The sequence below is a fragment of the Austrofundulus limnaeus genome, unplaced genomic scaffold (assembly GCF_001266775.1).
Source record: "Austrofundulus limnaeus strain Quisiro unplaced genomic scaffold, Austrofundulus_limnaeus-1.0 Scaffold2, whole genome shotgun sequence".
Lineage (NCBI taxonomy): Eukaryota > Metazoa > Chordata > Actinopteri > Cyprinodontiformes > Rivulidae > Austrofundulus > Austrofundulus limnaeus.
This window is the reverse complement of record NW_013952404.1, coordinates 9,420,864-9,439,162: the sequence shown is the minus strand read 5'-3', so window position 1 is coordinate 9,439,162 and position 18,299 is coordinate 9,420,864. Positions and strand designations below refer to the sequence as shown.

The window sequence follows — 18,299 nt, the reverse complement described above, 5'->3', positions numbered from 1 at the left end:
GAAGAGCCACAGGTTGCAGACCCCTGACCTAGCAGCCCCTGTGTCTCGGTGTGGCTGACTCTGTTGACCTCTTTAAGAAGAAGCTCAGGACACTGTTGTTCAGCTAAATGTATTACTTAATGTAATATAAGTTGCATTAACTTGTTTTATGGTATGCCTTTATGCTCATATTTTTGTATAAATTTTATTTTTGCTCCTTGTGAAGCAGTTAAAGGTGCTATGTAGAGATACRTCCTGTATCTTGTGTGATGGGTCAAATGCAGAGCACAAATTTCATCAGTATATGGGAACATAATCGTAGCTGTTTGCTTTTTGTAAAAAAAATAATAAACCGTACGGTTAACTGTCCCWTCATTTGGACCTCTTCCTCTTATGTAGGTGATCAGACTTCTCAGCAGCCAGACTCTACAGTTCCGCGTCCTGGCTCTCAGTGCAACTCCTGGAGGAGATACAAAGGTGAGAAGAATATGTTTCAGTCCTAACTAGTGTGTTTTTTTTAACATACTTAAATTGTCCTTGCGATCGTCCTGTGAGTTCTCAACACCTCATGTCATATCTGCAGTCTGTGCAGTCCGTGATCTCCAACCTGCTCGTCTCCCACATTGAGCTGCGTTCAGAGGAGAGCGCAGACATTCAGGCTCATTCCCACCAGCGCACTGTGGAGAAACTGGTGGTTCCTCCGGGTGAGACCCTGTCAGCGTACCAGACACGCTACCTGCAGGTAGGCACGTGTTGTACCCTCCCTGTCTCCTCCTGTTGGTCTGCTAATTTCCTGAACACACTCAGATCTGTTTCACCAAATTGAATTTGATTTAATTTGATCTAAAATCCGTTTGGTAAGTGCTGCTTCAGCTGGGAAACTAAATTAGTATGGACATTCAACAAAGGCTAGAAAGACTAGAGGTGAATAGGACAAAAGCTTTGACATCTGCTGGGAAGGGCAATTTAATAATAAAAACAAATATTTTCTTTGTTTTCTTTTCTTTCTTTTAGAATCGAGTGCYGCTTATTTTTGAAGTTTTCTCAATGTGTTTGTTTTAAAATTGTTTTGCCCACAAATAAAAAACCCTTTTGTGACAAACACACTTGTTGCTAATGCAAATACAATATTAATCAAATCAGTTCTGAGTGCAATAAATTGGTTTATGTTTTATAAGCTATTTTAATGAAGTTTGTCTTATAATAAAACTGTATTTATTGTCTGTTTTGGGTCTGTTTAGTGGACTTTGCAACACTTCTTGATGCTTTGCTGCCACCTTCTGGACTCTGTTAGTCCGGCTCTTGTTTGACAACTTCATTTCTCAGCATCACGTCTTTTTTTTTTCTGACTGTGTGGGTTTTTTTTCTGGGTCAGTTAACACTAAAAAGTTTGATTGGTTTTGAAAGCATCATCCTGTTACACCCCATGGTCATGGCTTTAAGTAGACTAAGTCGTTCTGGTTTAATAACACACCCTTCCTGCTGTCTTGTCTCGGCTTGCCGTCTGTTTGTGGACACTTCTGGAAATGTGCAGCTGCGCTTTCTTTGGGTTAGTCGGCTGTTAAAATGAAACACCTGTTCCAGCTGTCAGTCTTCCTCCTTGAACGCCCCTCTTTTTTTATTTATCTTTACATTGGTTATAGACATTTCCAACTTTACATGGTTTTATTGTTTCTGCCTGACTGCAGGGTGTCCACGTCCACAGCCCACTTGCTAATCTCTATTTCTGTTCGCCAAAAAAGGGGGTAACACTTCAATCAGTTGTAAAATTACCCCAGCCGTGCTGGCAGAAACTTCATCATTTTTGCACAAATCAGAAAAATGAACCAGTCATGCGGGCGCATTTTAATCACACATCAGCAGGCACTGCTTCTCTTTTTTGTTCCTCTGCATTGGGGTTTTGATTAAGCACTGATAGAGGCACCCTTATGTACTGGTCACACGACCAATTTAGTGGGAAAGATTTGCTCTTTGGAAAAATCTGTTCCAAATTGTGTCAAAATTACAGACTTCAGGCTATACATCAAATTTAAAACTGTGTTGATAAATAAATAAATTACAGAACTTTTTTTAATGTTGGTCCTGTTTGAAGCAGAGCGGACTCTGCCTGGTGGCATTAAATGAGTAATAAAGTAAATAAGTAAATAGAGTAGTAAATAGAGTAAATAATTGCCAAAAAATAATCGATTGTTTTTTCTGATGATTAATTGCACACGATACAATTACGCCTAACCCTAGTAGACAGATGTGTGTATATTGTTAGTAAACATCTGTTTGTCATAGAGGATACACTGGTGAAAACTGATATAGCTCATTTGTTTTAAGAATAATTTTTTTTAATTCAAAAGACTTGTTGAACACAAACATTCTTATATCTGGTTTTAGAAAAAGTTTTAACACATACTAAATACAATATTATTCATTCATACACTTTTTAGTTGCAAAATATAAATATTTAATGCCCTTATTAGTGTGTGGTTTACTGTACTGTAGGAATAAAGGCTTATTGTACTACRTTTTTAATGACTTGGCATCAGCCTTTGTTAGAAAGTGATCATGTTTTTAAAACGGCGTGGTCTTTGGTTCGCCACATTTTATCCAATAAACAGCCTTTAAGAGTAGTTGTAGTAACAGTGTTTAATTTGGACAACATACAATTTATGAAGATGAGTTCTTTACTGAAGTGTTGAAATTAATCAGATTTTCTTCTTACTTACAAAAAATACCCAGCATCTGAATGTGGAAAAACTGTGAGGTGAAAAGATTTCACTTTCAATTATTGAAACTAATGTTTTTTTTTTTGCCCCAAGCTGTGGAGAGCCACAGTGTAATGCAGAAAACCAAATGTAACTTCAATTRCAAGACAGAACACGAGCACGCTTTATTGAACAAAGAAAACCACAGTAGRGCTTATATGTTGCACTTGAATTTTTACAATACAGTACACTGTCAAAAAAAAAGAAAGAATTAGAGTTTTTAAAGGAAAAATACAGCCTACGTGTACYATGGCTTTTGCAAGTGTTGACACAGATTAATACTTCTAACATTTATATCAAAATAAACTTCTTTGGATTTAGATTTCATGAATTTMAATTCAACTTTTTTTGACCTGTCCAACCCAACACTGAAACTGCCAATTTTATCATACGCTTTTGGAGAATTTTGTCAAATTTTTAACTTAGCTCTGCAACTACACACATTTAAAAGCATTTAACATCAGTCCACCTGAACAGCTGCCTGAGTTAAATTCATCGCACAGTGATGATTTAGCTAGATCACCTTCAGTTACATTCTGACTTTACAGTTAACTTTGCATTTTTCAATTGGTGACAAAACTTTACAAACAGCTTTATCTAAAATAGATATTCGCTTTACTTAAAGAAGTATAATCACAGTAGATACTCCGTGCACTTACATTGTTGTGGTTGCATTGGTTCTACTTAGCAGCAGTCGTGTTCACAATACATTGACCAGTGCTTACTGARGCTAACTTAGCAAGTAGAAACCAAAGAGTACACCAATGAATACTTTCATTTATGTTTAAGCAAGTGTTGAAGCAAGAGGAATGCATTACCTTGTATCACTGACTTCAGAAAACAGAAACAAAATCTTGTAGGTTTTGATTGTCGTTCAGCAGTGAGATTTGTTCTCAGCGTTTGGTTTGTTGAAGTTTCCATCATCACAAACATGAACAGGCTATGTTCACAATCTCTAAGTTAGCATCTGTGTTGAGTTTGAACATGTTTGAGGCCACTAGTTCTGGTCTGGATGATGTCTATTGCACTTCAGAGTTAGGTCGAGTTAGGCTAGTGGTCCAGAAACYGGCTTTGGGACTATTGCACTTACTGTTGAAATAAAATAAGCTGTATGAGCTGTATTTACTAGTCRAATCCATACATAAAGAAAGAACGGAGCATCAGTGACAGAGCTCAGTAAGCAACAGAGTGATCGTGTCACTAACGTGGCTGCACGTTACGGATGTGCACCCAAAAAAAAGAGAAAATATATAAGGCTGTGTCAACCYAAGCTTGTTTTCTTGTGAATAGACAGAATGTTGCACGTTGCTACCACCGCTCACTGGCCACCACAGTCAGAGAGCACTAACAATTTATACTATCATTTTTTTTTTACAAAAATTAAAAAAAGAGGTTTTAAAGCAGGAGGTAAATGCAGTGTTTCACTATAGCATCTGGTTTGTGTTCAAGAGAGTATGGCAGTAAGGTTTCCTATGAGATAAACTAATTGGGGAAAAAACAGGTAGGTCTAGTTGTTTTATTTTTTTATCAAAACATATRGGCTCTGGAGTGTGGTACGCTGGTGGTCATTTCAGATAGGGATGACTGAAGATGATGATGCACCTGAGGTTGTGGCTGAGCTAGCTGGGGGCAGTGTTAAGAGTTTGAGGCTCAAAGGCTCGCAGGCATGGACGCCGGCGTCACGTCAACGGCGCTCCAGGAACCAAATCTCATTCTGACGGTTGTTGTGGGCAGGGTTGGTGTAGCCTGCCACGATGAACGAGTCGTTGACGCATACGCCTGGRGAGTCCAGCAGCTCAGCCATGGCACTGATCTGATTAATGATCGTCACTTCATTGGTGGGACCGGTAAAAGCCCTGTTAAAGAGAGAGAGAGGGAAATGGGAATCCCACTTCGCCAACAGTGTTAGCTCTTCGAGAGTAAGTCAGTTTACTAACCTTGTGAATACAGTAGTGGCAGGCCAGACCTCTAGGATGATCTCGTTATCATAGGGTTGTGGGGGCTGGTCCTGGTGCTCAAGAGGGAGGTAGTACGCCACAGTGACATCTCGGGAGAGCACCGAGTGATTCTCATCCGTCCTCACTACTGTCAAAATGGGCAGTGTCATGCCAAGGTAGTCACCTGTAACCAAGGAAACAGAAACTGAAAGCTTGTAGTTGGAAGAAAAATTCTTGCAAATGTAATAAAGAAGACGATTAATTAAGATGTTAATACTTTGGTTTTGGACTCACTTATGGAATTCTGCTGACAGATGTATCTCATTATCTTCATAAAACCATAGCAGATGCTCTGTTCATACGTGTCCTCGCGCATCGTTATACAAGCCCAGTGGCCCTTTTCATAGTGCCGTTTCTCAAAKAGCACCTCCCCACACTACAGAACGAATAAAATAAAAGCATACGGTTATAACCGAAAGCCAAGCTGGAACAGAATAGTCTATTAAACACAGTTAAAACTATATAATCTTAATGCAAACAATTATCTCAATTAACATGAATTTTAAAATACAAATATGCAAGGAATTTAGTATCGGCACATTACAGGAAACCTGTAATAAACATGAAGTGTTTCCTTCACTGCTGTTTAATATCAATTATCATTGTTGTTTTACACAATATTAAAACCTGCTCTAAGAATAGGGTGCTATGATTAGCCTTTGTTTCACCGGAGTCTCCAGACAAGTTCTAATGAACTAATTACGTCTAGGTAAACCAGTTAGCGCTCTTTATTTATACACTCACCAAATGAGTTTAAACAGCTTGGGTGACATGACTGTCTTGCCATAAATAAATAGTTGACCTARAGTCATGTGTTCTTTTCATGTTATTAAGATCCCAGGTTGTATATGCTTGTTTTAAAAGGGTAAGAAAAGGCTTTAATTTTGTTCTTATGCTATAAAATAAGAAATAAAGTGCAGTTTGTTTCTCAATATAGTCCGCAAAAGTATTACTAAAAAAATAGGTACAAGTACAGGTTGTGGAAGCATTTGGCCAGTGTGTGCAGACATTCAGTTCAGGTAAATTAATCAGGARCAGCAAATTATTAATGTGTTTTTATGACATAGATTAGAATAGATTTTTTCATTTTATGTACAATAGAACAGCACAAAAAAACGGGYTTGTACAAGCTGACGGCATAAAGTGTTTTTGTTAAAAAGAAAACAAAAAGTACCTTCTCCTTCCGCATGAGGAGTGTAAAAGGGACATGCTCTCTTTGACTGCGTCCTTGATTGTTGCTGCTTAGCTGTTGAATGGGTTCTGCCATATCTGTCAAACAACCAACATGTTAGTAACAAATAATAGTGGTACCTGTCAATTAAAACTACACTCATAGGTGAAGTCAGACAGTAGTACTCTATATTAAATTTTTTTAAATGTATGCAAGTTTTGTTAGTGTGCATGCAGGTAAAGACATTTTAAACCATACATAACTCTTTGTTGATGTTCGAGGCCTGGATAAAAAAAAGGTTAACATTTTTTTATACAGGTATGCGTAGATAACCCTGGCTGAGTGTATTCATAATATATGCTGCCGTTGAGAGCACTGTGCCAGAGAGTAATGATTATTAAAACTGATGGAGAGAATATTGACTAACGTGGCTGAAGGCTAGGATAAGCTGCTTTTAACTGAGAGCCTACAGCACAAAGGTTTTTAAAACCGTGGTGCAAATTTTATACCAATATTTGAATGTAAATTCTTTATCCAACTTAGGMGGATTTTTGTTGTTTAGTTATTTTTTTTTAACTGTTACAGAACCAATCAATGTTGACCACTGCCCTGGASGACATCTGGGTCAAATGGATCTGTGGTTTTGAATGATCAATTGTTTGACAAGCGAAGCCGTGTGTTTGTCTTTATGTGGGGATTTTATGAAAATAAAGTTACAAGTTAAAAGTAYCTCGGCATGAAGGAAAAGTATTTTACATCAACCTATATGTAAATTACAAGAGGCTAAAAATTAAAATGAAAAAAAAAAAAAGAAACCACAACTAAAGTTAAAAATACTACATTTTACACAAGTAAAGTAATCAGTTTCTATACAAATGTCTTAAATTTATATTATCTAATTTTTGTACTGAGATGATTTTCACACCCAGCTAATAGCTGTTCCACAGTTCTTGGTTTGTTGTGTTGTTTTTCTGTCTGAAATTTAAACACTTAAAAAAAAAACAACAACCCCCGTTCATGAAATAAGCTTTTAACATCATCACATTGTGCACACTGATTTAAATATTTACTCTTACTGAATAAGACAATCATAGATGACACTTGAACACTTAGAATAGTGTTATAGACYTTTGCACACAAAAAATACACCAAAATAAAAGCTGTGGACAATGATGTAACAGATTTGAATTGCAGAAGGATCAATACTCTGTAAGTTGTGCTGTTTCACTTGTTTGTACATATTCTGAGTGGGCTTCAAGTGAGACAGAATATTAAAAAATTCATTCATTCAAGAAATGAAAAACACATTGTGCTCTTGGCACGGTCTCTCCAACAACAATGGGGCCTGAGCTTTTGGAACAATAAACTCCATCTTGTTTACATGCTAAAAGTCCCACACATTCTTATCAGTTCTCAGTTGTCCTCATTTTACCCTTCAGTGACTCACAGAATAGAATACAAATTATAACATCTGTACTGGATATATAACTGTGCAAGCACAATGTAAGGTTAGAGATAAAACAATGCGTCACAGTGCACACCCTCTGACATTAATAACTAGTCTGAGATTATGTTTGCAGCAATCAGCTGTAAACACTAATTAGCTGCTAGCTCAGCAACTAAGACAATGAGGCAGCATAAAAACTGGAATTAATGGCTGTTATTTTTCTGCAGAAATCAGTATTTTGTTCCTGCATGTGCTTTGATATAACCAAAATATACAAAAACCCAACGTATGAAGCAGCAAATAATGCCAGATCAATTACTCTCCTGCTGTAAGCTATTAGGTGCATTTTAGCCTTTTATGGACTTTATCTCAGGGAGCTGGCAAAGTAAACTGAATATAACCTGGTGTGTTTGATGCACCCAGTATTGTTCTCACGTCCAGATTCTTTGGATCTTTGGATAATGTCCAAGAAACACTGAGGCCGTGGTGTAAGTGTGAAAGTGGATTACAACAAGCAGAGCCTCCCACCTAACTCCACTTGGTTTGACTCTCTCAATTAGAGCAAAGGATTTTACTGTGACCTTGGCCTGTGTCCTTAGCTACAGTTTAGTGAAGAGCCTACGTTTTAGTACCCACACAGGCAAAGCAGATAATCGCCTCTTAGACAGAGGAATTTTATTTTCTCCAATTAATAGTGTGTCTGAAGACAGAAGGCAAAAGATGTTTCAGTCACTGTTATTGAGTTCCCAGTGGACTTCCTCAGTGTTTCTTATACAGATCTATTAAACAAGAAATGGATAGATAATTAAAAAAATGTGAGCTTTCAAGAGCTAAGTGCACTACTGTGTGTTGTGTTTGATTTTGATCTGAAATGGTCCCAGGGTGGACATGATAAGCTTTAGGGACAACAAACAAAAGCACAAATCTTGAAATCTCGGTCTGTTCGAACACACACTCYCTTTACGCAGGAGTAAACTGATGAAAAAAATCAAAACGATTTTGATTTTGTTAACTCTATAGGTAAACATGGTTATCTGCAGTGGGTTCTGAAAACAAAAGCAGGAATTCAAATGTTGAAAGTGTAACTTTTCTCAATGGGTTCATTGTTTAGGATTGTGTGTGTGTCTAATCTGTAATTAGCAGTTCTGCAGTTCATTGTTTTTGTCTCCTGGCAAGTACAARGTCTGCATTTACATGGGGGAAAATAAAATTGGCTTTTTTTCCCCACTGCATCAAGGCAGCCCGTCAGTTACATGTTTGTCTGATTCATCCACCAGAGGGGCCTGAAAAGGTTTTAAAGAAATTCAGAGTTAAATGTTAAATGGACTATACTTATATAGCACATTTCTATCCAACCAGGATACTCAAAGCGCTTTACAAGACAATCTGTGTCCTTATTTACCCACTCGCACAGCACTATATTATCTCTCTACAACATGTGCAAATCAGTGCATCAAACTCACATTCATACACTAATGAGACACATCAGAGGCAGTGGAGGTTCAGTGTCTCGTGCAGGGACACTTTGACATATGACTGACTAACCGGAAATCAAACTGCCAACTCTTTGGTTAGAGGACGACTCCTCAGACACAGCTGCCCATGTTCTTGACCACATTTCTGAAAACTGCAACTATTTCATACACACACACACACACACACGCACGCACGCACGCACGCACGCACGCACGCACGCACACACACACACACACACAAGCTCTGCGGAACATAATAACATAACAATTCCTTGTTCGTCGCCATCTTTGTTCTCACCCTGGGATATAAAAGAAACAAACAAACTTTACATATTGGGTGTAATTTTACACACAGCAATGTTCAATGACTTATTGTTCTAAATTTTATCCTCAACCTCTCTTTGTATTGGGTAATGCACACCCTTATTGTGGTTGATGGCTGTTATAGAGCCCAGCATTAATATACATTATTAGTCTGCTTTTTAAAGCAAACTCTGGGTCAGACGTTTGTTATACATGAAATTTATTTTAAAAAGATGCATCACTGAGGCGTAAATGTTTAATACACATTTAATTTATTTGATGCTTTTTTTAATTGATTGTTTTTGTACAYAGACAACTTTTGTTGTGACTTGGTGCTATACAAGTAAACTGAATAGAATTGAATGTTACTATGTGAAACCCTAAATGACTGTCAAAACATGCTATTTTTTCAATGCGTTTGACTTGGATTTTTATGCTTCTAACACATTTCTACATCAGTAAACAATCGTTTGACAGTTAACACAACTCAGACTGAGTTTACACACCATTTTTGAGTGATACCGTAACATTTCCGCTGCAGTTTATTGTCGATGGCAGTCGWTTTCCCTCATACCGAAGCTTTTTAAATCCAGGTCTCAGAGTGGAGGTTTTTGGAAACGCCAGGCATAGATGTGAAATTGCGTGTGTGCACTATGGACGGCTGCAGACCCGTTTTTCTGTGCTTGCACYAATAAATGTACAACAGTGACAACAGTAGATAGTGAAGTGCTGTTTGTTCTAATCCTCCCTTTTTCAACATGTAAATCCCTCTGGCATTATTTACTAACTCAGTATACATCGCACACCGAGACTGTTTGAAGTCTACCCGTCCATGTTCGAATCTGAACAAACAGCTCGTAATTGTTAACAACAAAAACATGATATMGCAATAAAACTAGCTCAAACGCTCTCCTGTTGTAAATTATTAGCTGCATTTTAGCTTTTTATAGATTTTATATCAAGGAAATGGCAAAGTAAACTTAATTTTACTTGTTTATTACAAGTTGTGCGATAGACTTTTTGTAGTAACGGATGTGTGTATAGTATTTTATTTTGTATCAGAAATGAAATGTATTTCGATAAATGATACAGGAAAACACATTTAGGTGTAAATAAAGAATAAAGTATCCAGTTAATTAAATTTGCATGCAGGGTGACAAATACTAGAAATACTGCACACATCTAGGATGTAGTGATTTCAGAACTAATGTTAGCATGATGCATATTAGATTATCTTGGTTAAGGGTTGAAGTTAGGTTTATGAAACCTATTATTAATAAAAATTATTAGTTCAAAGCAGCCAAAGATTATATACTTTTAATTGCCTTTTAGCGCTAATGTGAACTATTATCAAACTAGACATGCAATTGAAAGTAGATTTATACTTCCAAAAGTTCGCACAAATTCCATGAAGATGTCGGCTTTATATAGATTTATGTTTTTATGGAATACTTTACCTAAAATCATATTGGAAATATATCAGGAAAAAGAATTTCGAACAACTTTAAGAAGCTATTTGCAAGGAAAACAATTATATTGAATAATTCATTGTTGTATTCATTATTCTGTTCATTATAGCAAGTGAAACTTAGTGACTGATTAGTTGTTTTTTATCCTGTCTTTATTTTGTATATTAATCTGTGACCTCTATTTTTATTTTTATATTTGTATTTATTTTTTGTTTATTGTGTAGTTATTTTTGTGTTGAATTTATTTGAACTATGTATGCTATGTATTTTGTATTGTTTTATGTTTAATGTGTGGACCCCAGGAATAGTTGCAGAAACTGCAACTAATGGGGATCCAAACAGAAAGAAAGAAAGAGAAATCTAAACATTACTGGTTAAATGTTAGTGCTTTTAACACCTGTGTGTTATTACAATTTTATATCAGAAAATTGATTATTTTACACAGCTGGACAAAGATCAATGTAAACAGTAGATGACTATAAGACTGCAAACATCAAAAGCTGTCTTAATTCAGTGCGTGCTTTAATTTTCCTTTGCCCTTATATTTTATTTGTAAAATAACTAGCTGAGCATAGTTGCAAGGAATCTTAAAAACAAAAGTTTTAAGTGTGCTGACCAAGACAAACTAGTTTTTCTAAGGGGGGGGTTGTTTGTTTGTGCAAATCGTTAAGAATGAGAAGAAAGTAATGGAGGGCTGATAAGTTTTGTTTTCTTTAGAAGATWATTATTTTGTACCTTGGGAAACTTCCACCTGGTGACCCCTCGCCACTTCCTGCCAGTAGTGCAGCATTCGGTTTGAAGTGTCGTCTGCCTCCATGGTTTCTCCCTCCTCCTCCAGGCTGCCATTGCCCGAGTCTGAGAGTTGATCCTCGGCGAAAGACTCCAGGTCCTCTAGCGTGATCATTCCGTTTCCTCCGCCACCTCCGCCGCCTCCTCCGCTCATCTGACAACCGCCACGGTCCATTTCAAAGCTACAAAAAAGGGTCTTAAATGACGTGTAAAAAAAAAAAGTTAAATTACTTTTCAGTGAATTTGCTCTTTGTCGCGCTGTCTGTGTTTTCCTTCGCAGCGCGGTGTGTACAGTTTGTTCGGATTATCACAGCCGGCTTCTGCTCAACAGACCAGGCGCTGCTACGCTACACCCGACGTATTTGACCATATTTGCTTTCGTTTTTTTCTTTTATCTGACTTTCGTAAACTGTGTCCCTTTGGGGAACGCTTAAAAACGGCAATGAAAAACACTACTCGACCGTCTGATTTCCCGTGCAGACGAGCGTGACACTTGGAGCGAAGCGGAGTGTGGTGTTTATAAGGGCGGGCCACCCGGCCACGGGCGGCACCACGTGACGCTGGGGATCTCGCAAACTCCGCCCCACCGCGCTGCCCCAGCTTATATGCACGGCACTCCTATCAGAGTACAGGCAGTTCTTTTAACAGTGACGGTCTCAATGTAAACAATAWGATTAAAGATGATGTCGGGCGTATTACCTCACATTTGTTGTGGATTTTAATTCAGATCAATGAGTAGTTTTATAAACATATTTTCATTGGTGATAACAGTACATTTTTTTTATTTCCTTAAACTTGATAAAGAAACGAAATAAATGTTTATAGAGGATTAAAAACAAAACCGATTTTGATCACCAGGGGACAGCCTTGTCAAAAATCTCTGTTACTGCAACTGCTAGCCACCATGCCCTACCCTTCAACATGCACGTAGATAGGGCATTATACAATCCACTATATTCTGTGTGGGAGTGTCTGGGTTAGTATGTTCTAGTTACAGTAGCAGTTCCTTACAGGGAGGAGGGACCTCATAATGCCCCTCCTTATCTGTCTACTGGTGTTTACTTTAATTGTTTTAAGGTCTATAGTCAATGGTCCCAGGCAAATTGCAGTGTGAATAATCCACACTAGCAGCAAACGTAGTTTCTTTATACATTTCCCACCTGGAAGGGTCAGTGATACATGGTACAAATATTATTACTTCAATCTACTGTAGTAGCTGGAAAAGTTCACTTTTATGGTATTTTTTTTATTCCCTAATTTCTCTTTATAGTTCATTTTTTAAATATAATATACTGCTTTGATGTACTTTAGTTTTGATACTTTTCCAATGAGATCCTTAATTGTTATGAAGTTAGCAGCAGCCTATTTACCTGGATGCAGAAATTCACCACAGATTAATTCAGATGTTGAATAGCTGTACAAACAATGTAATACAAGCAGTCATAGACTCAAGTTAACTGCTGTGAATAAAAATTAGGTTGATTTGAAGTTGTTATTGCGTCACAGTGATGTCGTTCTGCACATTCTTTCTTTGCACTTCACATTCCAGCTGGGCCAAAACAATGACCTCACTAATCTGGTTCAGTTTAATCTCATAATCTGGACGTGACCGCAGTATGGCCACGCTCACATTGAGATCCACCAGTTTGTCAGCAGACGACAGACAGCTGGGTCAGGGGCAGCCAGCTCGTGGCTGTTTCTTTTAGCATATGCAGCATTACGTCAGCATTTTGTGACCCAGAAACCAATTCTTTAACAGGAAGTCTGTAGATAGATAAATCAATGAAAAGAAAACCTTGGTATTAAAATACACAACGAGAATGGTGGAGTGGGGTGTGTCTGTGAGGAGGTGGGGGGCTGTTGTAATAAAAACAAATACATTTTGCCTACACATTTCAAAAATGTATTTTGTTTTGTTTCTTACATGTTCTGTAAGTAGTTTTATAGAGACCAGTGTGAACATTGTGTCTCTGATTCATGATGACACACAGATATTTATCAGGCATATTCTCAAACCTGAAACAGACAAAGTGCCTGAGGGCTGATAAACAACTCAGTCTGTTAAGTTCTTGTCTGATTTGCATATTGTATTTTTTACAGCACAACCAGGTAATGAGGTTTTTGAATGACTTTTAATTCAGGTTATTTGACATAAATGCTATGACTGAGTGTGTGACTGACTAAATAAACTTCTGTGTGGACAACACTATCCCCACCAGAACAGTGYGATGCTTCCCTAATAAACCCTGGATGACCAATGAGATAAAGGAACTGTTAAACAAGAAAAAWATAAAAAAGAACCTTTGGGTAGRGAGACAGGGAGTTATCGAGGAATATACAGAAGCAGCTCAAAGTCAAGATCAGAGACAGCAAGGAGGTTTATAGAAGGAAGCTGGAGAATAAACTGCAAAGGAACAATTTCAGAGATGTGTGGTCAGGGATGAAGAACACCACAGCCTTCAAGCAAAAGGAGAATTGGATACATGGAAGTCTGAACAGAGCAAATGAGCTGAACACATTCTTCAACAGGTTCAGCTCAGGAACAAGCTCATCTTCCTCCTCTCCTGCCCCCAGTCAAACAGTCATCCCACCCTCCTTTGTCCCACAGCTTTCCTGTCAAACCTCAGATGTTTTAACTTCAACCCTAGTCATGGACTCTTCTGATTTTACAAGTTTGTCTTCAACCAAATCAGGAATTGCTGCTGCCATATATGCCAAAACACAGAGGCAAGCATTGAGAACAATAATGAGTAAGACACATTGTAAAACAGGTGGCTAAACTCATGTACAGTGATTTACTAGTGATTGATTATTACTGGTAACTTTGTGAGTCTTCACATGGTATATGAGCTGCTTGTTGACCTTCTTTTCCAGTATTTTGAAGAGACTGGGCAGTTGGATCTGTAGCAAATCAGGCCTAACTAATTAATAAACCCTTTTTATATTACTGATATTTTATAAAATATRATCTTTTGTGCCTGTCATTTGCTTTAATATTAGTCTAGTTTGTAAAGTGATATTTTAGTGGATTTTGATGGTTTTTCATATATTTTTGTTTCAAAGATGTTATATCTTACAACCGTACAGGGACCATCGATGCAAATGCATTGCCCAACGTAACAGATGTTAATGATAGAAGGTTTATTTAATGTTTTTTTATCCTGTGTTATAAGATCACCACTATACCTTTCATTACATGATCAGTTTCTTACCACTGCCCACTGAAAGTTATTCCACACGATCTAAAARCAGTTTTTCATCCCGTCTTAGCGGCTCGGTTGTTGTGCTTTCTATGCCATAACATGCGTGAAAGTGAAGCCTGGCCAGATGGTTCGTCTCTCTTACATTTAGATGATAAAACATTTAGGACTGGCTGTTGATGTTATCAGAAATGTCAGATGGATTAAAGGTTATAATTTAACCTCTTTCTTTTTGTCCTCATAAGTCCTACAGAGCGCACTCACATTTCACCTGAGTAGCAGGCTGAGGCTTCTGACAAATAAGGCAAATTGTTCAGTTGTGTTTACATTACTAGAAGAAAGCTCTCAGTGGTAATTGCCACAGTGGATTTATGTCAGGGTCGACAGATGCTAGAATACATAGTTTCTTTTTCAGCGGCTGACTGAGAGGAAATACAGCGACTGCAGATTTCTTCTCAAATAACCAATTTCCCTCCTTTGAAAAAGCTGATCCATTAGTACGAATGAAACATCTCTCCTATTTCCACCACTTATTCTCCTGATTGCTATTCTGCAATATCTCCTAAAGCAAGTCAATTGCTCATCATCTGTTACAAAATTTAATTTTTACGCACAAATTGATTCCAGTGGGCAACCTACTTCTCTCAGGGCAGTCCCTTTATTCTGTGCACTTTGTGGAGCAGAAGTTTTACCCAGCTGAAATTGAAATCATAATGACCCAGCCTCTCATTATCTGCAGTTGTGAGGATGAAAAGACTTAGTTGAATTGTCTGTGATGGATGAATTGCTTCCATCGGTTTCCCCCATTATTTTCAAATGAGGACAGAGGAAACCAACAAAGAATTCATCACATTTTAGTTTTTAATGGGGCGACACTTTCATTCAGTGTGGAAAGGTCTGCTTACTAGGAGCAGTAATGACTCCTGTGTATGTCGTCCATAAAGGGCTTTTTCTGTCAATGCTCCTTTATCAACTCAGYTTGAACCTTTTCCCACTATAAAAGAGACCCACTCTCTTCTTGATGACCTACTTTTCTGTTATTTACCCATCCTGCCAGGTGCTGGAGAAGTTTATGTCCCGTCTGGTTCAGAACCGGGTTATGGGCCACAAGGACCTGCGGACTCTCAGCAAGTACCAGCTCATTCTCGCCAGGGATCAGTTCCGCAAGATCCCGCCAACGCACATCAAGGCATGGTCACGTTAAAACCATTTATGCTGTGTTGTATTCTTTGTTTTACATAATCTATAAGTTTCCTGGATGCGTCAAAACTCACAAAATGTAGTCAACAGAAGATGTAAAGAACTAAAAACAATAATCGTCCCAGTTGTTAGTTTAAGATTGAAGTGCCCATATTTGTATTTTTTTCTAAAAAAAAAAATCACATCACGTTGAGAACATTTAGGAAAAATTGGAAAAGGCTAGATAATGCAATACTTAACCAGGAATAAAAAACCCACTCCTGTTTTGGGTGGTTACAGGAGGTGTCAAGATACAACCTCGACCCAGAGGAGGGAGAAAAAGTGACATCACATCAACAAAATAAGTATTGGGCAACATTCTTCCAATCATTTTCACAAAAAAACACAAATTGTAAAATTTTTCACAAACTGTAATGTTTGTGTGGTTAGCAATTCAGGAAACGAATGTCCACTAGGGTTGGACGATGTTGGCATACAAGTGTATCACGATTAATTGTGACATTCAGCCAGTAATGATCATTATGAAAATTAATAGATGACAATTGCACTTGCATACAGCTGATGTGGTATTGGTCCACATTTTATGGCTTTCCTCCTACTCTAGCTGATGTCTGTGTTTCAGGTGATTAAACAAGTTTGTAAGGTAGGGGTTAGTGATGGTGTGTCGCACACAAAATACATCTTCACATGGCACTAATTGTAGTAATTGCAAAGTGTCAAATATTAATTGTTGACAGTTTTTCTTAATATTAATTCCACATGATACAAATTTGCTGCCATTGTTTTATAACAATGCCGTTGATGCTGATGGTTTATTTAAACCCCATTCTGACGTCAGTTTTTAATTAGTCACATGTCATCATGRTCATCCCAGGGTCCTCAGCAGGGAATGCTGGAGGGTGACTTTGCCCTTTGCATCAGTCTGTACCACGGTTACGAGCTGCTGATGCAGATGGGCTTCAGGTCACTTTTCTTTTACATCCAGGGAATCATGGACGGATCCAGAGGTCAGTCTTCTCCKTCCAGTTTTTCAGTGTTTCTTTGTCGTTTACCTGCTCAGAGGTTGCACTGAAAGAGCGTCTCTTACTCATGTGTTCATATTTGCGTATTTCAGATTTCCTTAATCTGTCAGAATTTACATGTAATTCCTGTATGAATTTAAAAACATGTCAAATGTGAGAATGTGTCTGCCTTTTTTATTTTGTTTAGAGATGTCCAGAGCCAAGAACGAGCTCCAGAGAACGCCCATATTTATGGCCCTGTACCAAGAGATGAAAGCAATGTTTCTGAAACCACCTGCTGGTACATGACTTCTTTCGAACTACAGAACTCAAATATCCAWGTCTAATAGTTTTCCACTCCATCTCTTTGAAAACAAACAAAACCTATAGTGCATTAAACCGGCAGTCTATGTTTAACCAAAATCTCCTGTTCTGACTATTCCCAGGTCCAGATGAGCCGTTTATTTACGGGCACCCCAAACTGGAGAAACTGGAGGAGGTGGTGTTGCAACACTTTAAAGCGTGGGCCGAGCGTTCCYCAAACACAAATGGTGATGTCCTTTATATAGCAGCCTTTAGCTGTGATTCATACATGGAATGATTGTTCCTGCTTAAAGCTGTACCACATCAGAGAAGYCATCTAATATTAAATRTGACTTCTCRAATCCTTACATCATCAGGGGGARTGGACTTAGTATGAGATTCTAATGTTTCTCAACAATATACTGGTACAATACAGTATTTGTTTGTAAACAATTTGAAACTTTAAATTATTTCAAAAGAGCTTGTCTGGACAAATAGAAAAACTTAGTTACTTTCAATTAATAATTTGTTTTCTTGTTAATGTCTGGGTTTAGGTTCTGAGGGAGTAAGTACGCGCGTGATGATCTTTTCYTCTTTCCGTGAGAGCGTCCAGGAGATCGCGGCCATGTTGAACCGCCATGCTCCTCTCATCAGGGTCATGACTTTTATGGGTCAATCCTCAGTGGGAAAAGGAGTCAAAGGCTTCACCCAGAAGGAACAACTGGAGGTAAAAGATGTTTTTCTCTGTTTAATACGTCATTTTTATGACTCCTGATTTGAATGAATGYGTGGTTAGTAGGCTTCTATACAACTGGAACAGGTCACTGAATCAGGTGTGTTTGGAGCAGAGTAACTAGTAAAACATGCAGGATAGCGGTCCTCGAGGACCAGAATTGGCTGTCCCTTTACTAATAGTTGATCTGTTATTAAATTTATAATAGCTGGGTTTCAGTTACGTGCTTCTGATGGCGTGTGATTTCAAATAGAGGGCAGGAAGTAAAATGTCTGTGGAGGAAATTGTTGTAGAGTCCGTATTGTACGGATTTTGATCCAGTTTCAAGGCAAAAATACCAGCAATTGATTAACAAATGTTGGACATGACCCATATCTCATGAAAATGAATAAGTTTTCAACAGAACCTAAAGATTTGCTGACAATTGAGGCTGTCGATATCACAAACTATCCTTCAGACGTCTTATGTCACCAAAC

The 18,299-nt window shown here is 37.9% G+C and overlaps 2 protein-coding genes across 2 annotated transcripts in view; one reads left to right on the top strand and one right to left on the bottom strand.

Moving 5' to 3' along the window:
• fancm (FA complementation group M) overlaps nt 1–18,299 on the top strand; it is a 36,340-nt gene that overhangs the window by 1,698 nt on the left and 16,343 nt on the right. Inside the window, exons 3-9 of the mRNA XM_014015210.1 lie at nt 379–456; nt 563–721; nt 15,644–15,775; nt 16,661–16,793; nt 16,996–17,088; nt 17,234–17,338; nt 17,645–17,817. Of these exons, the coding sequence (XP_013870664.1) occupies nt 379–456; nt 563–721; nt 15,644–15,775; nt 16,661–16,793; nt 16,996–17,088; nt 17,234–17,338; nt 17,645–17,817 (873 nt within the window). The remainder of the gene's footprint in view (nt 1–378; nt 457–562; nt 722–15,643; nt 15,776–16,660; nt 16,794–16,995; nt 17,089–17,233; nt 17,339–17,644; nt 17,818–18,299) is intronic.
• soul3 (heme-binding protein soul3) lies at nt 2,839–11,916 on the bottom strand. The gene is made up of 5 exons (XM_014015249.1): nt 11,333–11,916; nt 5,907–6,001; nt 4,967–5,108; nt 4,673–4,856; nt 2,839–4,591 (listed from the first exon to the last, which is right to left on the bottom strand). The coding sequence occupies exons 1-5, from the start codon at nt 11,559–11,561 to the stop codon at nt 4,420–4,422; spliced, it is 822 nt and encodes a 273-aa protein (XP_013870703.1). The 5' UTR covers nt 11,562–11,916; the 3' UTR covers nt 2,839–4,419.